Source organism: Pezoporus wallicus, unplaced genomic scaffold (genome assembly GCF_028554395.1).
Source record: "Pezoporus wallicus isolate ANWC-B61680 ecotype Strahan unplaced genomic scaffold, APGP_CSIRO_Pwel_v1 scaffold_6445, whole genome shotgun sequence".
Lineage (NCBI taxonomy): Eukaryota > Metazoa > Chordata > Aves > Psittaciformes > Psittacidae > Pezoporus > Pezoporus wallicus.
This window is the reverse complement of record NW_026641753.1, coordinates 2,710,515-2,733,700: the sequence shown is the minus strand read 5'-3', so window position 1 is coordinate 2,733,700 and position 23,186 is coordinate 2,710,515. Positions and strand designations below refer to the sequence as shown.

General features: G+C 38.7%; 1 protein-coding gene across 8 annotated transcripts in view; it reads left to right on the top strand.

Annotated features, from left to right (window-relative positions):
* TENM1 (teneurin transmembrane protein 1) overlaps nucleotides 1-23,186 on the top strand; it is a 579,830-nt gene that overhangs the window by 510,951 nt on the left and 45,693 nt on the right. For 7 of the 8 annotated variants that reach the window (XM_057425125.1, XM_057425126.1, XM_057425128.1 and 4 more), the window contains 4 exons: nucleotides 5,238-5,381; nucleotides 10,421-10,670; nucleotides 11,570-11,590; nucleotides 13,709-13,941. In XM_057425125.1, coding sequence (XP_057281108.1) covers nucleotides 5,238-5,381; nucleotides 10,421-10,670; nucleotides 11,570-11,590; nucleotides 13,709-13,941 — 648 coding nt within the window. The remainder of the gene's footprint in view (nucleotides 1-5,237; nucleotides 5,382-10,420; nucleotides 10,671-11,569; nucleotides 11,591-13,708; nucleotides 13,942-23,186) is intronic. The other variant, XM_057425130.1, reaches the window with a different exon arrangement.

Sequence of the window (23,186 nt, the reverse complement as noted above, 5' to 3'; positions counted from 1 at the left end):
ATATTCACCTGTCTTTGTTTTTGAATGTTACTTTGAATATGACCTTTGGTGTGTCATTGTTTCTGTCATTTTTTGGCTGTGACATTTCACATGTCATTTCTGCTTAGGGTTTACAAAATTTTAACTTTTAGGCATCCTTTCTTACTACGTTTCACATCCACAACAGTTAAAACTAATTGATTTGTTGTTTAAAGATGTTTATATGAAAATCATGATGTTTCATAGGCTTTCTTTATCAAGCAGCACAAGCAGCTCTTCTGAGAATTGCTGCAGAAGCACTTGTCTGTGCAAATACATTTTATTTAGCCAACCTTATTTTTCTAATTAATTTTATGATTTGGTTTTAAAAGGCTTTCTTTTTTCTTTTTAATCTAATTTGGGGTTATGTTGCTTAATGGACTAATCTTATAGATACTTTCCCTTAAGATTATTTACCTTACCAACAAAACTTAGTACTGTGAGTAAGCCCTATTCACTTCCCTAGCAGTTTTGGTTTGCCTTTCAAGTCAGAGGAATTATAGCAAGCAGCATTGGCAGGATCAGGCTATAAAACAAGAATAGAAAGGGCTACATGGAGCTATCTACCCTCGTGAGGAATATGTATCATTCTGTAAATTGAAAGTGCTGTTCTGAGGGGCAGCCAGAAGGTCTCTCCAGGATCTACAACAGGCAGTGTGCCTGCAGATTTGCCTCTACAAAGCCAAAAGGTGCTGTCCAGGCTCTGCAAGCCCTGCAGCTTCTGGAGCATGTACTGCATGACTGCATTACCGTGTGCTCCAAGCCAGGCAGTCTGTGAGGCAGCTGCATGGAGAGGTTGTGAGAGAAAGGTGGATTATAGAACTTTCCTAGTCATTTCTGGTTAGGGAATGGTACAGACATAGCTGCTGGTGTCCACGAAGGATTATGAGACCAAGACATGGAGTATGATTTGCATCACATAATGCACATAGGAATATATCATAAAATACATCAGAGCTTATTTGAGGTCTGTGGTCCACAGTCTACTTCAACAGCTACAACGAAGGGCTGCTGCCAGGAGGAATGTTCCCACATTCCTTTTATCTGGGCCACCACTAACATTCATTTGATCATGAAATGAGCCAGATCAGGAACAAATTCATCTGAAAACTGAAGCAACCAGATAATAAGTGATAAATTTTCAGCTTCATTAGTTTCCTGATCTTCTATAGATGCTGGTACAGAAGCACAGGTTTTGTTCTTGCAGCCATAGCTCACACATCACATTGGCCTAAAGTGATCAAAACTCCACCCTTAAAGCAAGGTCTCCTGAATTACTGCATCCTCTATCTTATCTGGAGCTGATCTATCACATCTGCAGAAGGGTGGACGACTTTTCAGTTGTCCTTCAGGGCAGGAGTACTCTTTTCAGCCTGTCTGGCTTATGAAACTCCCTTGTTAGGCAACAGTTCTAGCCCTAGCCCCTTGCAGATACAGATGCCTGCTAGTGTTCTGCAGTGAAAGAAGGTCTCAGATGGGCTGCTGGGTTCACTTACACATACTTGTGTAAATCCAGAAATGAAACAAAGTCCCAGCGTGCCTTTTGGCACTGCCCTGGGTGATCAGGCAGGACCAGATGGGTCATGGGTGCCATTTGGGCCTTTCCTCAGCATTCCGGGTCTGTCACTGCATAGTATCACTAATATGTTTGAGAGGGAACAGTTGTGTCTGCCTGCTCCCTCTACACCATTTAATAGTCTTCTGATGATCATGAAGTCCAGTAAATACCTGGATTTTTAAAACAATTAAAATCAAATACATAACATCTTAGAAAATGATACTGTAGTTACAGATTCCCAAACTGCACAAGCATAATATGTTGTCCTGGGTTCAGCTTAAACCACGACATATGTTTAAATATGAATAAAGCTTACACAATGGTGCTGCAGAACAACTTTAACATTATTTAATGGCTGCTTAATTTTTTTTTCTTTTCCTTAAATTTAGGTTAATTATGCTTCTTCCAAAATGGAAGCAAAAATCTTTATATTTTAAGTGCATTGTTAGCATGCTTTGTTAGATTCCAATAAAGCATTATTTCATTTGACACACTGTAGCGCTGAGGGACCTTTAGCTACATCCATTATATGAATTTTTGTCAAAATAATTTCCTCTGTCACTATATTACCAATATTTAATAATGCATTCTGTTCACTTTTCATTTTAATTAAATTGCAGCAGGTTGAAGTCCTGGAATTCAGGAATATAACCATCTGCTTTTGGTTTTATAAATTCTATAAACATCTTTATTTTAATTCAGCGTTATTGACAGCAACGATCACACAACCAGTTACAGAAAAGACTTTCTGAGCATATTTCCACACACAAGTGGTTGTGTTTAGATTTGTTGAAGATACATTTGCTGGTGTGCATCCAGTCCCCAAGTCCATAACAAGAGGCCATTTTCTCAGTTTAACAACTGAGATGATTAAATAATGGTTTTTGTTCTGAATAAAAAACCATCATGTGAATGTTGACATACAAAACGGTGGTGGTAAAGTCTGTGTCACCTTGTGAGTTAATATTGGAAAAGGAAGGATTTCAGGAGAAACCTCAATAAATGCTCTTGCATAACCCCGTACATTCTCAGTCATACTCCTGCAAGCCCTTGCATCCCACACAGCAGCAAGACGTGGTGGGCAAGGTCTAACCGTTCTGGTGTGAATATAAATCAGCACTCAAGCAGTCTTAGGTCTTCTCTGTTTATTGCTGTACTTGTTACTTTGGCTGAGTTATTCATTGTTCAAAGAATTAAGATGCTGATAAGCAGAAATATTTCAGGAGAGGTTCAAGTAGAGGTACTGGCCTGTTTAACTGTCTTTTATTTAATATTTTGGCAGCAGCCCCTAAACTGTGACATGCTGGCACTACTAATGACTTATTGTTCATTCTTCTAAATAATAGATTTTTGATACAGCTGATTTCAGTAAATCTTCTGAAGTCCATTTGAACACTGCAGAAAATGGTACTGCTGGCTGTTAGTGTCCAAAAACATAGTCAATACAGTTCTCCTTCATGCAGTAAAATCTTGGCTACCTCAGAAAAGGGCTATAAATTAATTTGAACAGAAAGCAGCAAGAAGATGGTCATTTCACTTACAAAATTATAACATTTTGCAAAACCTGCATGTAACAAAGCACACGCTTATTTTTCAAGTTGCAGTGCAGTAACTTGGTTGACTTTAGAGTTGTGCTTTGCCTTGGTGACTTTGCATGCAAAATGATTGATAGAAAATTTTCATGGTAATGGTACATCAGTACCTGAAATTCATGGTTCAGGAGACCCTGCTTTCAGGTAACACAGATATTCCTTTTTGGAGCATAGACTTCATATGTGTAAGTATATGTAAAAACATGGTTGTAAACACACAAAGTGAGTGATGAGCAGGGACAAAAAAGCAGCTATGAACAATAACTGTGAGAGCAGGGAAAGTGAACTTCTAAGAAAGGGGATGATAACCTCTAGAGGGTGTTTGGCAGCTCAGAAACATCAGCTGTAGGCAGGGAGTAGCAGACACTTTACAGTGTTAGCTACAGCGCTGGTTAATATGTCACTGTGGATCCTTTGGCACACATTCTCAGATGATGTATATTGTTATACCTCCTCGACCCAGATAACAGTGTGGTACCTTAGAGCAGCTGATGAATTGTCCTATGGGTCTGCAATGGTTCACTGAGCAAGGCTGAGGGATTTTGCAGTTATGGGTCTTTACTCTTTTCAAGTATACACGTCTGACCCTGGATTGGATGTGTTAAGTGCATGAATGGAGTAAAGATGCTAACATGTAGGTGGCAAGTGTGAGATTGCTTCATGGGAAAAATCTGACCTTTATCTTCTCTGTGCATTAACACCTAGAAAATAGCATGTTCAGTTACTGAACCTTGATGGCTCATCCCAGCAGAGGATGTGGCTGTTCTGGAAGAAGCTCCGTGCCCCCAGTTGGGCACTATAACCAGGGAGCTACCCAGAAACATTGCCAATGTTAGTCATAAGAGCTGCAGTAACAGGATTGGACAGGGTGGCTGCTGGACCCCGAGACTGAAACCTCTAATGTTTGAAACATGCAGTATTTACAGTACATAAGGAGATTTGAATTTTACAAGTCAGAGTTTAGCTGCTGCAGAAACAGGATCTTTCTGCTAAAATGATGAAGCAGCTCACAATGAAGTTGCTATAAGGAGCAGCTTTCAGTTTGCCCTCAACATTTGTCTTACAAACACAAATGCTCCCTGCTACAGCCGGTCAAAATATTTTCATTGCATGCAGTAATGGTGTTTAAATGGTATTAAAACTATTTATGGTTCAAATAAAGTGTACCTAAAGCTACGAGACAGAAGTGAGAAGAAAATTTTGAAAATATCAGAAAACTGTGGGTTTGTAAATATTTTTATATTGTATCTTAAAATATTTTTGAAGACTTTTTTATTTTCAAAAGGCTGAACTATCAACATTTCCTAGATAAAATTTTGGGATGTTGTGTCAAAATAACAGTCTTCCTTTATGAATGAGTTGCACTGGAATCTGAAAGGGTTAACTGGAGGAGATAAGGCACTTAATAAATAAATAAACAAATAAATTGGTGTATTAGAGATATCAGGATTGAATTTTGAAGAGTTTTATTGGTAGGTTCCTTTTGTACTGAAGTACTAAAGGGAAGGGGCTTTTTTGGTCAGTTTGAGCACCCCCCAAAAAACACGATCCTTGGGGAGATTCAAGATTTTCAGCAGGTGTTTTGGCCAGCTGGAGGGGGGAGCCATGTGATGTGCAAGCCTGTTAAGATAAATGTTTCATTCTAGGAATTTTCAGCTTGGCACTCCCTTTCTGCCTAGCTACAGTTTTTGCAATTAGCAAACAAATTGAAGCCAGTTTGTCCTAACATGGATTTTTTTTTTCTGTTTAAGCTGTTATTCAGGTAATTAGCAGAAATGCAATAAACAAAGCGAGGAGTCATTGGAGGAGATTTATACTCTTAAGAAATCCATAACTGATACACCAGACAATTTTCTGCACTGAAACACTTAGGAACTGTAGCTGTAATAACATACTCATCACATAAAACCCTTTTTTAAAAATAACACCATTCAACAATAGTAATCAGGGAGAGGAAAATTTATGGCATCATTGCTTGACAGATGACTGTTAAAACCTGGAATGAAAAATTACCTAGTAGTTCACAGAGGAGAAGGTAGACTGATAGATCCTTAATTATTTGTTTGCAGTGTCGGTGGGATATGAATATGAAACATGTCCTGATTTTATTCTGTGGGAGAAGAGAACAGTAATCCTTCAAGGCTTTGAAATGGATGCTTCAAATCTGGGAGGCTGGTCTATAAACAAACACCATGTATTAAATCCACAAAGTGGTAAGTCCTTCCTTTATTAACTGACCACGCAGAAGAAGAATACAAATTTTAAAGGAATTAATTGTTCTGATTTTAAGCATTACACTTCCTAATGTGTAATCCTCTTTGAATGTGCACCCTCATTTATTGAGAGCTGAACAGTAAATGCCATCCAAAAGGATATTTTTAATGTCCTGGCTCCCAGGTATTAAACATTAATATCACTATCTCTCGCGATCGCTAATACATTGAGGTCATTTGAATGGAAAAAGGGCATACTAATTTTGGTTCCTTCTCACACTGTTGTGTAGAAGTACCACATTGTAGGTCAGATTATAGTGTGTTATATACTCAGTGAAGTGTCTACATCACTAATTCATCCTGTGACTAGCATCAGTTAGTAGCATCACAGCGCTAGGGAGCCAAACCATGTGTGAAAACAGGCTGGCTGACAGAGGTAGCACTTGGGAAACCACGCTGCAGTCTGGTATGCAGAGGCTTTTGTGGCTGCCCACTCTGTGGAGAAGCACAGAAAGTTATTCTTCAAGACAAGCAATTCAGTACCTTTTGAAGCATTAGAAAAAAAAAACCTAAATGCTTTTGGTGTCATAACATCAACCCTGCATAGAGATATTTCAAGCATAGAGATATTTCAAGCATAGAGATATTTCAAGCATGGAGACTTGAATCTGTTTCCTTATTGCTTTTATTCCTGGGTTTTTTTCTTTCCCTCTCTTAACATCTATAATCAGGAACTAGAGGGATTGAATTATTAAAAACAATACTGGCAAATAAATTATGGTAACTAGAAAACTATTTTTGTCAATAGGCAAATATCTCATTATCTGGGGGAAGAGAATCTTGGGGTCAGATTTCAGCACTTGTAAATCAGCGCAGTATTGGATTCAGTCAAGTTCTCTCAATTTGCTCCAGCTGAGAGTCGGTCCACTAAAATCCATTTCCATCTGCAAACTTCTGTTAATGAAGATTCATGCACAGATGCATGGCTGTCAGGTTTTTACAAGTTCTGCAGTTGAATGTGCAGCTACAGTATAAATATTCCAAATACAAAAGGTCAGATTTAGTTTGTAAATTATCTGGATTTCTGTTTTGATTTAAAATAGTTTGACATTTTAAACAGCGGTTGTTTCATACCCTGTCTTATTGGTTTGTATAGATTGTCTCTTTTAAATGCCAGCTATTGACATTTAACACAAAGAGAAATCTGACCTCAGTCAGCTCAGCCCCCAACTGTGAACCCCATAGTCGACTCCTTAGTGCCAATTTACCACTTGCATAGTTTAATTTCAAGACTAAATTGCTGGCAGTAACTCCAGTTTATATGACTATCTGCTAACTGCAGCAGTTACTACTATAATTCACCCCATAGGCACTAACATGTTCTGAGATTTTGTAAAGTATACAATTATAATCTGAGCAGGACTAAATCATTTCTTTCCTGAGCACAGGGTATATGGTGACAAATTGCTTCCTAGCCCTGTCTCAGCTGTGAGGCTGATAATGCCAGAGAGCACTGACCTGCCAGCCACTCACCACCTCCTCCAAAACCTTCCAGGCTGCAGACGCTACCCCAGCCCAATATGAGGATGGGGAGAATGCAGTTTCATATATCTGCTCTTCTTCCTCATATGTCTCTGCTGTACTGGGGCATGATCAAAGCTGAAGCCGGGGGGAAGCTGCTAAACAAGCATCTTTATCCATTACTCAAAGAGACACAGTCTGGGCAGGGAGGGCATAACCACATCTGACTTGAAATCAGTGGGTCTCTTCTGTTTACAGTTTGCATGTGAAAGCATCTCTGGTGAGGATGACACAGCCCAGCCAGAGCTCAGTGATGTCTCTGATGTGCCTCGTGATTATAATAGTCTTTCAGTATGCATGCCTGGCTCATATATAGGAACTAGAAAAGCAGTTAGGAGTAGAAAAACAATGACTGTACCATAGGTAGCACACACCTAACAGAGCAGCCTCTAGGCTTGTATTAAAGCAACAAAACCAAATAATGAGCTGTGCTAACAAAAGGATAAAAATGAGTGAGCTTCAGGTCTTATCTAGAAACCTGTGCACTGCTATTCTATTTCAGATATATAAAATGAACTTTAAATAAGGACTACAGTATGATTCAAGCTTAGAATTATACATTTCAGACTTATCTCCGTGCCTCCATGAGTGAAATGAAATGCACAAGTAGCCTTCTCAAGTATGAATATATTGAGATTTTTCCCTTTTAATTAAAGCATCCCTCTGTATATATGAAGAACTGCTCTTTTTAGAAGTGTGAAACTTGCATCTGGTTTTGAAACACTGTCACTGGATTAACTATAGAAATAGAATTGGAGTATAACATCATAAATGTCTATCTAAAATTGTTGCAAATTATGATTTTGTTTTCGAACTGAAACTAGAAGCACTTGGGGTTGGTTAACTACTCTAAAAAGCTTATATTTCCAGGGAGACCTTAGAGTGCCTTCTAGTACCTAAACAGGCCTTCAATAAAGCTGAAGAAGGACTTCTACAAAGATACGTTGCAATACGACAAGGGGGAATGGCTTTAAACTAAAAGAGGGTAGATTTAGATTAGGAAGTTCTTCCCTGTGAGGGTGGTGAGGCCCTGGCACAGAGTGCCCAGAGAAGCTGTGGCTGCCCCCTCCGTGGCAGCGTTCAAGGCCAGGTTGGATGGGGCTTGAAGCAACCTGGTCTAGTGGAAGGTGTCTCTGCCCGCCTCTGCAGGGGGTTGGAACTGGTTGATGCTTTCGGTCCCTTCTAACCCAAACCCTTCTAGGATTCTATGATACCTAACTTCAGCCATTAAGCCTTGTCTTCCAGCCAGTCTGCTGCTGTACACATTTGTACTCAGAGACAGGGTGGCTATGCTTGCCTCCCTCAGCAGAAAGGCTGTTCATTTTAAAAATGGAACAAAATGAACCAAGTACAACAGAAAAGTTGTAACAATAGCTGCAGTTCTACAGAATTGCACTTCATGGCCCAGTCTAAGCTGTGGAGGTACAAGTACTGGCATGCAGAAACCACAGCAAGTAAAAACTGTGTTCTATTTCCAGATGTAAGTAAAAATGAAAGAAAGAAATTAAAAAAAGCTGTCCAGTTCCAGCAGCACAGACATAAAATAACATCTATTGTTCCAATGCGGCTGTCACTGGAAACTCAAGCTTTTTAAATGTGGATGGTTTTGCATCAGTCGGACTGTTAAGTTAACAAAGAAATGCATTCTCTCCTCTTTTCCCACATTTTTTCCCCTCCAGTTCAGAGGTGTGATCACTTCTAATTTGTGACACAATTAGAGTTCAGTTTTTCCTAACAAACACAAAGGTTTCGGTCAGTTTGGAAGATCTTCAGGGCATTTCTCATAATCAGGAAGAGAACACATACCATAAATACTAGTTCCCGTATAGAGTCCTTTTAAAGGCACCTATATCTCATGAATACAAATGAATGTGCTATTAACCGATTTTTCAGAGTATTCTTTGAATTAGTTTTTTCTTCTGATGGGCAAGTGTATTGATTCCATTTTTATTTATCTGGGGGAAGGAGGAGTAGTTTTACAGGGACTTTATGCTTAAAGGTAATTTCAGCCCCAGTGCAACACAGCATTAACTAAAATTAAAGCTGTAGTTCAAAAGCCTGAAATTAAGCACATACTTATATTTATTGACAGCAAAACATATACTCCAGAGCCCTAATTATTTACTGGCATTTCTATGAGGCAGTTGGAAGATTACCTTTGCATTGATAATTTCAGACAAAGGGCAGCATCTTCATACAGTAGTATTTTTATCTGGCATGTAAGGGAAGATGCAACCATTAATTTTACTGATGTATTTTCGCGATGCTTTTTTCAAGCCAGTGTTCAAACAAATATATGTAGTCTGTCCTCTATTGTTCAGAGATATTTTAAAAATGCAGTCCCTTTCAAAGTAGCTGTAGCACACTCAGTAATTTCCAAGGAGAATCTGAGCTTCAGACTTACTTGAAAGCCACAAATAGTTTGACAAAAGTTGGTAATAGTACATAAATGCATTTGCTCTACTTTGGGAAAACTCAGATGTGTCTCAACATATGCTTCCTGCAGCATCTAGAATATGCTCATTTTACAGCGTAAGAGTCCTCCAGAAAGTACTTCGCTTTGTGCTTATTCCTTTAATTGTGCCACTTTTCTGATGAAGTATTGTGCTTACAAAAAGAAATAAGAGATTTTGGACTGTGAGCTAGCATAATATCAATCTTCCATTCAGAAATAGCCAACTCATAACATGTCATTTTAAAGGTACTTCTTAGCTATGTTACCACAGTGTTATTTAAAATAAACACTACAGGTATCAGCTTGAAAAAAAATACATCTATGTACTGGTTCTGGTATCACCAATCTAGTAACTGGTTGGACTTTCAACAGTGTATGCTGTGGAGAAGTGCTGAAATACTGACACACAGGAAAGTTGTTTTAAACTTTATGTCAGAATATAATATATTCTTGCTGGTAAGACATTCACTTGTGCCTTGACTCTAAGTTGGCTTTGCTGCACTTGGCACCTTTTTATATGAAAGACTCGCATTTAAATTTGAATATTGATTTTGTACTGCCACTCAGTGCTCTTCTGTGAAAAATGCACAGTAGTGCTGCTATTAATCTCCCTTAATTAAATATTCAAACTGTCCAAGAAATTCCTCTGCTACCTAATAAAAATTTATGAATAAAATGAATATTAAAGTAGTAATCCCCAAGAAATCAGATAGCACTGCAATTAACAGTCAATTTGTAAGAGCATTAACCAACCATGAATTCTCCTCATGATGTTGGCTTTTAAAATAGCCATGAACCACAAATCAACAGAGTGGTGATGGTGAAGCCTGGGACTGAACACAACTGGAAGAGATCTGTGGAAACCTGTGATAGTCTTTAAAAAATACGATGTCTGCTACTGTTTTGGTAATCTGGTCTTCTAGACTATTGCATAATCCAAAAATGCAGAATAATTTAAATGCTATATATTTGCTTTTTTTGGTCTGTTTTCTCCTCACTTTAGGAATAGTACACAAAGGAAATGGTGAAAACATGTTCATTTCCCAGCAGCCACCAGTCATCTCAACTGTGATGGGCAACGGACACCAAAGAAGCGTCTCTTGTTCCAACTGCAACGGTCTTGCACTCAACAGCAAACTCTTTGCCCCAGTTGCTCTTGCTTCTGGGCCTGATGGTAGCGTGTATATTGGTGACTTCAATTTTGTCAGACGGATCTTTCCCTCTGGAAACTCGATTGGCATATTAGAATTAAGGTAAAAAAATAATAGGTTTTCTCTGACTGGTGCTCATAATCCTGGCTGAACGCCTATGAAAATTACAATGAGGTCTTTTTTCTCTCAGGACTTCAAGAAGCAGCCACATTTGGTTGTATTGTGAGCAAATGTCTCACCAACTTTCAGACAGACTCATTGGAAAACTTATGCTTACTCTGAAGTCATCAGTTAAGAAGGCCAGCTTAGTGGCCTTTAGAACAGATTTTGCATAGTGAACTTCCACAAAGTGCAGAATGAATAGAGCTGATTTTTCTTACTGTGAGATTTTTCATGCTTTTTCTCCAAAAGTTAAAATATTCCAAGAGTATTTTTTGAAGAAAACCCCATAATTCAGTAGCAAATATGCAGAGTATCATGTCAAGGCACAGAATTGTGGCTGAAGATAGACTTACCCTCTTTAAAATGAATACAATTAAATAGTTCCCCATCTGTAAGAAAGGATGTAACTGGGTTTAAGCAGACAAGAGCAAACCTGGCACTGCAGTCTCACGGGTCACAGGCTGGGTCTGTGCCACCATTAACGTCTCCCCTGTAATTATGACTCCAGCTTCTGTTCCTTTTCAGGGCCAGAGGGGAAGGCAGGAAAATATCTGGACACTGATACTCTAAATTTCTCTTACTTAACAGCCATGAATCTCTGTCTAACTAACACTGTTGGTGATGGTGCGTGTGCTGATTGTTCAGAAATAACTTGACAATGCACAGGCAGTGGAAAGGAAGCAGTTTGAGAGAAAGAAATAATACAGGATAAACAATGTTTTGTTATTGGGATAAAGCTCTGGGAGTAGTCAGGCAAAAAATGCAGTTCTCTTGGTGACTAACATTTCTTATATTTTTCTTTCTTTTTCTTCTAACCCTGAACTGATCTGTCTTGCTAGGAATAGAGACACAAGACACAGGTAAGAAAGACACAGGAACAATAATATGTGAGCTATGCATGAGGAAACAGTCTTTTTAGAGATCCTTTTAGAAATCTGGATACAGAGGACTCTAATTTAATAAATACAAATGTTAATCACATTCACCTTTATTTATACTAGAGTAGGCTTGATTTGTTTCCTTTGAAGGAATGAAGCCTCCCTCTGAAAAAAATCAGCTTGCTGATCACCACAACTTTTAGTCTCCAAAAATGCAGGGGAAAGGTTTCTTTTTACCAGGACGAATAAAATACTGTGTAAAAGGAGATAGAGTTTGGAGACCAGGAAAGAGAGAAGGCCACTGAACTTATTTTTGACTTCAAAAACAAACTTAGCACATTTGTTTTTCTTGTCATCAAGATTTTAATAAGAAATAGCAAACTTATTTAATAACTGATTAAAACAGGAACTAGGCTTTAAGGTTACAGGAAAAAAAAATCCTACAGGATAGAAATAACTTGTAGAAAGATTCATTGTAGATCCTAGTCTACTTGATAAAGCTTTTAAATAGGCTAATTTAAATAAACTCAGATGTAGATTGGTTTGCAAACTTCTGCATATGTAGCAAGTTTTTCCCATTTTTCCCCAATACTCTTGAAATGTAAATATTGTCCTATGCAAGGCTTTAAGCATAAACATCGTGAGTTTTCTAACAGCTGGTCTGTTAAATGTAACAAGAAGGATGACAGAAAATGTATCCACAAGGAGATTATATAATGAACCATGGTTCTTTGCAGGTTTTACGTGATAAAGAATGTTTATTTAACATCTTAAATTTTCCTTTCAACTTTTTCCACTGAAGTATTTAATTAAAGTCATCTTTTGTCTGCCTGGTCTCTTCTGAGCTCACTCCAGAGCACGAATGTTTCCAACAAAATGTTATAATGGTGGCGATACATAATTTGGCATTAGTTGCTTTTACCTCATCCTTTTACCCATTTTTCATCATACCACTGTCCTCTTGTTCATGATATTTCCTTGGACTGGGTTTCACATCTGTTCCCCAGCTGTGGGAAAATCACCAGCTGTTATCAAATTCACCACAAATAGAGCCCAGTAACTTGTTTCCTAAATTTGTGGCAGCAATCTTAAGTGTTACTTAATTAACAAATGTTAATAAAAATGTCTCTTAAAAAAAGTAGGAATCTGACAATCTTCCTGATCTGCAGAGCAGATGGGAAGTCCCACAAAGAGTTCAGGGGATGTGGGCAGGTCAGTGTCTAGCCCAACCAACTGTGATATAAAGTCTCTACACCTATCTGGAATTTATTTTGTGTTGTAATGAGGACCACACGGCAGTCTCACCAGGCTCAGGACACTGTGGTGTGCCGTGTGCTTAGACAGTTTCCTCCAACTGGAAGTTAGCTTAGCACTGAAAAAGAAACAAAAAGTCTCACTGGTTAATAAGATGCAGCCCAGTTCTCTGATTAGAATTTATGATCCTCACCATTTAATTAACATATGTAAATATTTTTTGAATAACATTTTATAATCTCAATAAGGCACTTCAGTGCATGAATTATGGTGCATTAATTCATGCCTAGTTGCGCTGACAGTAGTTGGCCTTCTGCCTTGCTCCTGACAATACAGTCGGCATGAATTAAGGCGCCATATTTCACACCTTCATATTTCCTAACATGTAGAAACAGATAAAAATAACCAATAGTGGGTATTTGTGCCGATGCAGACAATCTGAGATTCGCTTTCCTGCAACTTGAGATTGGTTTTCAGTGCCAATAGTACTAGGACTTGTCAGGTATAGAAAAATGACTTTGCTTTTGAAAGTAATAATTGTAACTAGGCTAAAGTCACTTCAGTTAGCTTTACGCTGGGTGGCTTGGGACTGATGGACTCCACCAATACCACTCTCTGCGTAAGCTTACTGATATCTGGCTGGCTGGTCAGGCTGTGCAGCCACTTAGCAGTTCCTTCTTAGCAGTTGTGCTTGCATGAGCTACATTAAAACTGGTCTCTCTTAAACCAGTGTCATCTCCAAATCATTGAACAGATGTTTTCAGATAAGTCGAATATAATACTTATCCTGCAACAAACAAAGATTAAGAAGAAAATCAATTTAACTTTGATGCTCTTCTATTTTAGTACAAGCCCTGCACATAAATACTACTTGGCTGTTGATCCAGTCTCAGAATCCCTTTACCTGTCAGATACCAACACCAGAAAAGTCTACAAAGCAAAATCTCTTGTTGAAACAAAGGATCTGCCCAAAAACGCAGATGTGGTGGCAGGAACAGGTGATCAGTGCCTTCCATTTGACCAGAGCCACTGTGGAGATGGCGGAAAGGCATCCGAGGCCTCTCTCAACAGTCCAAGAGGTAAGAAAAGAGTATACCTGAAGTACTTGGTGTTGGTCATCTGTCATTTCCCTCTTACTTAGAAATTCAGATGCAACTGCATGTACAAAAATGAGTCTTAGTTGATGATTTAGGCAGCTGTAAGTAAGCCAAATCATTTCATAAATCTCATTCACATTTTAATACCAGTGCTTTATGAGGGAGTAGCATGAGCAGTAGGCTCCATCCTCTGAAATACTCTTTTCTTCTGTGTCAACACAAGGAAAAACTCTTCTTTTATTACCTTTGGATTGTGAGGTAGCAGCATTTAATTAAATTTTTAAGCAGATAATATGATTGCAAATTCCATTTTTTAAATTTTATGCTTTCAGGTGATTCCTGTAATGTTAATGGCACTAATACACATTAAATCAGGTCTGTTCAAATCAGACAGCCAGCAAAATCAAGTTTATTTGGAACTCTAGTTAGTCCTTCTTTATTAAATGCACTTCGCAAAATATGAGCATCTCACCTACTGCATCCAAAATTAATATTTTGATGCAGCCTTCCTGCCAGAGTACATTCCATATTGTCACAGGCAAAATGCGTGTGAAGCCCTGAATCCACACCAATGCCACAATTAATCCCTTGCAGCGTGCGTTAGAACTGTGATAAAGTCTCTGGATTTGGTGCTCTAAAGCAGCTGATCATCCTCATCTCCCACCAAAATCCTTGCAACAAAGGGTACTCAACAGCTCCCATGGCAGAGCCCTGAATGATGTTTAACATGCTTCCCCTGTAGTACACCACTTCCTCCTAATGACTAGTTTTAAGGAAGGCTTTTGATTATTTTTCATGAGCTAATAAAGGGTGGCTGTATATCAGTAGGAAATCTGAATGTGTATCCAGGCAGAAACATCTCTAAAACGAGCAAATAATCCCGGTTTAAGGCTTAGCAAGAGACACGTTGTAATTAGAGTGACTTTAACATGTCTTTAATGATGGAAAGTAAGTGTGAGGTCGGTACAAATAAATGTTAATCTTCAGGCAGCTAATTAATGTAATGAATCAATTCTAAAAATAGAGGAAAACAAAAGTTTTCAGATCCTTTAGCAGGGAAATGATCACTGTTTTATTGCTGATTACAATTGCTTATATCTAACTATAATACAATTACTTGTTCCATCTTATTTTCTTATTGAGGAAGTATGTTGGTGAAAATTTGTAATATAGTACTTACTTTAAAAATACCCATTCATGGCCAGCTTCCTGAACAGAAGGTTCTAGTCATAATGAAATGAGGAGGAATAAAAGTACAATTCATGAGTGCTGGGGTAGCCAGCTAATATTAAAAACTGTTAGCAGACAATGGCTCATATATCAGCAAATTCAGGTAATGGCTCCCAGCTGCTTTTGATGTCTGCATCAACTCTACATTACATCAGTTTGAAATTGTCAGATTTGTTATGGTTTGGATTTTAATCCCAAGGAACTATGAATTGCCACACGCCCTCTTTGTACAACAAATCGCAGCACTAACCTGTAATCACCAACAGTCAGAACAATTAGCTGTGTATTATCCTAACAGCCTTGAAAGTACCTGTCCTTGTTTACTCTAAACTGTAAGGGGTTGAATAACCTTGGAAAGTAGTAGGAAGTACTTCCCTGGTACCCATAAATCTACTATTAGGAGAGCTAGAAGTCTCACATACTTAAATACTGGTTGAGAGATTCTTTTGGATCACTTATTTTACTTGTTCTTGGAGTAATTGTCAAGTCAGATGTCATCACATTTCTACTGGAATAACATTCAAGCAGGATACAGATATTTTTCCTTGGAGGCAAGAAACACTGACAAAAAATTTGGTGAGTCCAGAGACTCATCAACATCTTATCCATGTTTAAAAACTAATAGAACACAAAGCAACAGTGTTATGTAGTATATGACCTCAAGTAAATTAATTGCTTCAATTTCTTACCTCTGACATTTTTACAATGCAAAAATAGGTACATGATAATGCATTTAAAGACAGAGTAATTGCCAAGATGTTATTAGATATAAACACTTGCATTACTCAATGACCAGACAAGATTAGCATTTATTTTTTAAACAGATACAGAAAAATCTTTAGCTCCCCCCCATTTGCCTTATTGTTATTCTGAATATTCCTTTTTTTCTTGTTACAAATGAAAATTAAATCTAAGAACTCCATTCAGCAGCCATCTCACTTTGGTTAGTTACAGCTCAAAAGCTGTCATCTCATTTTTGCTACCAGCTGCCTGTGACTCCAAATAAGGTCTTACCTATATGACTCAGTTTGTCCATTTGCACGATTGGTAAGTATTACATAGTGGGTATTTCTTGTGAAACTTAGTTGTGGTGTTTAGCATCCTTAAAAGTATGTTAATAAGGTGAAATTCAAATACTCTTACTGACTTTTCTAAATGCTGTTTTAACTTTTTTGAACTCAAAACAATTTTTCTACTTCAGGGGGCACACAGGTAGGTTTTGGGAAAGTCCTGGATTGTTATTTAGGGATTTACGTCTTTCATCAACTTTTATTTCTCATTATCTTTGTCAAGACTGCTTTCGCCTAGTGGCGGGGAATTAAAAGCCACAAAGGAAAACATCATGAAGTCACACTAATCAATTATGATTTGATCCATTTTCCACAACTTCTGTTTTGCAAGTAGCAATCACATATAGCTTTGTTCAGTCTGTTCCCACTTCTCTGTGAAGGACTAGAGATGGGGCTTAGTGAACATTAATCTTGCACTATTGTATGTTGAGCTGACTTTGAAAGATGCTTTTAAACATGCATGGGTGATGTAGTTGAAATTTGAACTTCAATATATTTTTTACTGCAACTTTAATTCTGTAGAGATCTCAGACTAATGAGTCATGTAATAGATGACCAAGTACTTAAACAGAATGTGGAATGATACAAGGTGGGGACATAAAATAAGATCTGTGACAAGCTGAACACATTTATTACACAAGATGATATTGAAAATGAAGAAGTAACTTCACAAGGTATTAATCATTGACTGAATTCCAATCACTTGAACTTTAAAAAGTAACAGATTTTCATTTGGGGGTGGGGAATTCTGTTTGGTGGGTTTGGGGATGTATTGATTAAAAGCATTTATGGCACATCTAGTCACCAACACTATCATTTAAACTATCTGGATTCGTATTTATAACACACTAAGGGACAGTGTCCTGATTTTAACTACTCATTGAGTATTTGATCAGTAAGAAGCGCTAAAATTGATAGACATAGCTGGGAGGAGTTCCAATTAGCACTGCAAGGCCAATGCTTTAAAGGCATTAAACACTTCTGAAATCAGTGAGACATGTAAATAGATTTGGCTTCCCAGACTTAATTGACAGAGGCAGTGAGAGGCTGGTACAGTCAAGTTACCACATTTTCCCTAAGCAGGAGGTTCTCCCAGTCAGTACACTAAGAAAAGTGGTTTAGATCAGGATCCGATTTCAATTAGCTTGTATTTGTGACCGACTCAGAGTATTCACTCAGGACAGCTGTGGTGGAAATGCAAACTAAGTAACTTTTGTGAAAACAATAGGTCACTCCGATGATCGAACCCTCAGCATCAGAACTGATTTACATTTGGGAAGCCCAGCACTAAATCCAAGGATTTAAGCATCTGAGATCCTGCAGTGTCTGCTTTCTGATTCCTGGGTCCAGACTGGACTCTAGAAGTAGAAGGTAGATGTGCACACTGTCTGTGCAGGCTGTTTGTACAGTCTAAGCCTCAAGAAGTTAAAAGCTGCACACTGAGTAAAAAGCATTTGAATGCGGTGCAGTGACCTCAAAGTAAGCACTAGGGAAATGTAGAAGTTCTGAATCCCATGCATAAAATACCTTATACACAGCTGCAGGGAAGAACCTTTTTCACTGAGACCTATGGCCACGAACTACCAATACAAATGAAAGCTTAAATTAAAAATCAGTTCTGCAGTGTCGTTTTATTCATTTTGTTTGAAATTACTAAGGAAATACCACTAAAAAAAAATCATGGTTTTGAAAATATGTGTGCCTCAGTAGTTTACATGTGAAATAATCAGTCTTGTTACTCACCAGCTGCATCAATACTTTCTAAAGTAAGGAAAGCTGTAAGAACAACTGCTCAGATTAAACCTTTACGTTTGTCAAATGATAGTAGTCTGTTCAGGGCATGCTCCTGCTCAGCTAAAAGATTCCTGTTACCTTCAGTAAGATGTCCACCAAATTCCTAATACAGCTTCTTGTGAAAACAGGACCCGCTTGGAAATCATTTATTCAGCAATCTTTGCTATTCTGTAAATTACTAAGATCTTTTCAACCATTCCATACCATTCGAAAAGGAAAGCAGAATGGGGTGAGATGTTTCATTAGCAATATATAAAGAAGTAGAGAAGCCAGGGTGATTGCAGCATTGAATTGCTGTCATGTATGCATCACAGAACAGCAGAAAAAAAATCATCTTATGCCATTTTTGATTCAGCAAAATTTATTCCTTATTTCTCTCTTAAGTAGTCTTAGCTACCTACGATTTCAGAGGTCTGGGAATCTCACAGAACATTTAAGGTAAACTTTTTGGACAGCAAGTTTCCGTAAATGTCATCCAACCTTTGTGTGAATGCTAACTTTTCTGCTCACCTCTGTCAGCAGTAAGTATGACTCCAGTCATCATGTCTCAGACTGGAAGCAGGACATTTTCATTTGCAGTCACCAGTTAAAAGTGCTGTATGCTCCAACTCAACTGCTATGTGTCTAAAGAGAACATCACTATAGAGTGCAAGTACTGAAGTCATGTTCCAGCTGACAAAGAACTGCTGAATATTTTGCCGCTGGTACTGTGACAGTAATGAAGTAAAGATGACAAAGATCACAAAGCAACAGACTGCAAATCACTTGAATCATATTTTGAGTGGTGTATTATGGTAACCTATAAATAACTAATTGCATAAAATTGCTTTAGTAGTTTCTAGATGGCAGCTTTAATTAAAAGCACCGGAGACATTTAGAAGTTTGGAAATGGATGGCATGTAATTTGCCCTTTTACCACCATAAAATGGTAATTAACCAATTTGATGCTCTTCTTCCTATTAAAAGTTTTATGAGAATCACAAGTTCCTTCTAAATACAGTTTTTCTTCAGCAGAAGGTGGCATTCTCTTTTATCGGCCCTCACCAATAGTTTTAGATGTTCTTTCTCAAATTCTTCAGAAGTTTAATTAGAAGTTTTCAGTGTAAAATGCTCATTTGCAAAGTTTTTAGCTGAGAGGAAACTGTAGAATTTCCATAAGTGGGTAACATATAGCTCTAGCTGCTCTTTGTTGATGCATTCAAAGAGGGTTTGTTCCCAAAAAGTCTCTTGGAATGCAAGTGCAGACTAAGATGGCAGTGGGGAAAAAAAAAGAAAAGATCTTAAAGGGGAATTTACTGCATTACTTTTAATCCATTTTTCAGCGATATAAACTTAGCTTCATTAATGTTGAAATGCCAAAATGATTATACCTCTGATCTTTCAGTCTAGAAATCATATATATTTTGAATGTATACCTATGAGAGCCACAGACAAAAGTGATCAGTTTGCTTTCAAGTGTTATTTGCATTTGTAATCGTATATGTATGTGCACTGAGGCAGATCTGTCAATGGAATTAATCTTTTAACCAAAATTACTCCTGAGAACTTACAACAGAGAAGTTATAGTCAGCCTTCTGTGTTTATCATGGTTGTACCCAGCCCATCCACTAAGTGCTATTTTGTGCAGAAAACAGTTATAACGAGCGGATTTCTTTTTGCAGAGCCTTTTTAGTAATGATACATAGTAACCATGTGTGATTGCACCAGCAGAGTTCATTTTTAATATTAGTTAACAGAATTTAAATGGTACTGGGTACTGATTATTTATATATATATATATGTATAACACCTAAGTGTTATAACTATTGTTCAAAGATGTCTGCGCATAAATCTACTGGACATAAATGTTCATAAGAGCAACTGTTTTACATTCAGGTATAAAATCTAGTCCTAAGACAGTTCTAGTGACTAAAGAAGACTAAAACCAGTCCTTCAGTGCAAGTATGTTACTCAGAAAAAGAGATTGTGCTCAGCTACAAGACTAAATCCTTGCACAAGTTTATTTTGTCCTTACTCAGATATCAGTGTTTAATGAGTAATCTCATGCACAAGCAAGGTAAGCTTGTCATTAGTGCAATAGGTCACACCTGTGCCCAAAGACAGCATCTGCTGGGCATACAGTTTAGTGCTACAGGTCCATTAAAAATATACAAATTCAGACTGAGTTTAGTACAAACCACATCTCATGCTCTATGCAAAGAAAAGATACCCCAAAATGACCTTTTTGACTCACTGGTGAATGGTGTTCCTACTTAAACTCAGTGCAATTCATTACACTCAGCATGTGCATGTTTCCTCTCCAAGTTCCTCGGTGATTAAAGCACAATTGAAGTGCTGCATGTGATTTGATTCTGCATTACACTGTACGTCAGAAAAGGATTAAAAATAAGCTCTAGGAGTACAGATTATGTGAAGCATTATGCACGATGTGATAGGAGCATTAATGAATCCAGCTCTAATAAAGAATAAATTGGGACAGTTTAGCCACAAATCCGTATTTTGTTTTCCAGTGGATGCCTTGTACAGGGTATTTGTCAACAAGACATAACTGCTAAATATTTTTTTCAAATAGGGAGGTCATGTTTTAGTATACATAAGGACTGGAAGCAGTAGTTTCTTGTTGAACACTGGTACTTGAAACTTGCTTATTAGGAAGTATCAGGAATTTCTCATCTTTAGTACAAATACTGAAGACATGGGCCTGTTTGTGCCATCACACTGGCAGATGTACTTCACTTGCGGATAGCTTGGTTTTCTGCAGTGGCTGGAGAGCAACATGTACACTATTAACGTTAAAGGATGTTTAGTTTTCTTGTATGGTCAGTGTTTGAAACCCATTCAGCAACACAGCTGAGTAGCTTTATTTCATTGCAGCATAATTTTTGATTTTTATATAATGGAGGGTTTGCAGCCAACACAGCCATCTGTTCACAGGGAAATTGTGTAAAACAGGAGATGCATTTGCTGTGGTGATAGATCCTGGCACTGTGTTATCTATGGCAGGGATCTGATCCAGGGCTGCACTGCCCAGGTGAGAAGCTCAGCTCTTTGCTTACAAAGCAGCACCACCCCTCTGCAAACACAGACTAAGACACAGCACATGTGCTGTAGTTCCTCATCTGAGCCTGTGACCCATACTGGAAAGCAAATCAAATCCTGTCTAATACTGCTCCACAGCAAAATAGCAGTAAGGTTAGAAACACCCCCAACAATCAGAGCTGCATGCACACCATAAGAGTCACGTAGGATGGTCCTTGCTTCTCAGTCCTTCCCTGCCACAGCAGTCCTGCGTTGCTTTTTCTTCCCAAAAGGATTCTTGAAGAGATTCTCAGGAGGCTGGGACTGAACCTTCACATATATCTGAAGAGAAAACCCTCAAACAATTTCCTAGCATCTTTTCCATTTACTAATAATCATAGAATACCAGGTTGGAAGGGACCTCAAGGATCCAACCCTTCTGATCAGTCTCTTAGCATGTTTCATCTTTACAGCATAAAGCGGATCAGAGTAGGAGTGAGCCCAGGTAGGAGGGTGGGAACCCCTGAGCATTCAGAGCCCAGCCCTGCCTGTGCTATGGTAGGGCCCCAAACTGAGGCAGCCCTTCTCCTTTTCTGAAGATTTATCCATGTACAGACAAACTGCAGCTCATGACTCCGGCCTTTGGTAAGTATTGTCATGAAAACCTCTGCAGACCTCTAGATGCACCACAGAAGGCGCAGTCCTTTCAGCGCAGTTTGCTCTGTTGGCTTCTGCCATGTGCATTCCCTCAGAATAACGGGAAAAACCACATCAGATTTATATATTAATTGCTTATATGGTCATTAATAACCAGACTGGGTTTCTTTTTGCTTTGGTTGGGGTTTTAGGGTGGCTGTTTTAGCACCTCAGTTGTATCAAAAGCAATTTTGCAGTTCACACATCTAGCCTTTGTTCTGAGGAGGCACTGGCCCTCAGCTCCAGCCGTGTGGGCATCCCTAATTCTGGCCTTTTGAATGTATAGGTCTCTTCAGCACAGTCTCCTTAGTGTTCATGAGGGACAAACAGAGGTACCACCCCTTCCCCAAAGCTGGAAGGCACAGGTCACCCTCCCCAACACTGAAAACAAACCCTTTTGCTCCTCAGATGCACTCTTTACCTCGGCTCACCTTCAGCCTTTCAGAGTTATAATTGGATTCTCAGAAGCAGACGACAGCCAGGAGCTTGCCAGTTGCTCTGTAACTTCTGAAAGCACTATTGCTCTCTAATTAAAGAATAAAGATCCTCTAAGGGAGCAAAAGAGGCACGATGTATGAGCTGGTGGGCTGGCATGAAGTCAGGTCCTAAGATACCTGCTCTTCCTCCAGCCTTTTTATAACCTCCCTGATTCCCACAGCTAATCCATCCAGCCCTTCCAGGTGATTTCAATCCCACAGGTGACATCTGTCCTGGAAAATTGGATATTTCAGTGATCGGCCATTTTGCATAATGAAGTCATGTAGCTTAATCCTGTACCCTGCAGCACTTCAGCAGTCCATGGGCACAGAGAGGGTGACAGGGTGGTGAATACCCCTCTTCTCACAGCAGTTCATAGCCAAATGAATGTAGTGAATTAACAGTTTAAAGAATTCATTTTCAACTCTGTGCTGATCGATGTCCTTTCAGCTGGACGTAATAGGAGCGATAGACACTAAAATTAACTGCTATTGCCTTTCGATGCTTTTTTGTGATGATGCCCTCAGACATTTGTATGGGGCCTAAACATCACCTGCGGCGGTGAGGCACTTCTGGATGGGAAGTGGGGGACATGATGGCTGGGTGTACCCAAAAGCCTGTCCCCCTGCAAGTCCTCACAGCCTCAGTGCCTCCCTCTCAGCCCACGTATGAGACAGAAACCCTCCATCAGAGGAGGTGACCCTGCTCTAGCACAGGATAGAGTTGAGCCCCTGCTGATCTCCTGCTGTGGTAGAGAAAGTGGAGTGGACATTATTCCTGCTTTCTGTTAGAAAAGAAGTGGTTATGGGCAGTTTGTCTTGGGACCCTGCCACTGGTTATTAACACTGTAAGAGAAAGTGTATGACACTCAGTTGTGTAAGTAGTTCAGATTTAGTCCTCAGGCATTTCCAGCTGCCAGGCACAGATTATTTAGCAGGCTGA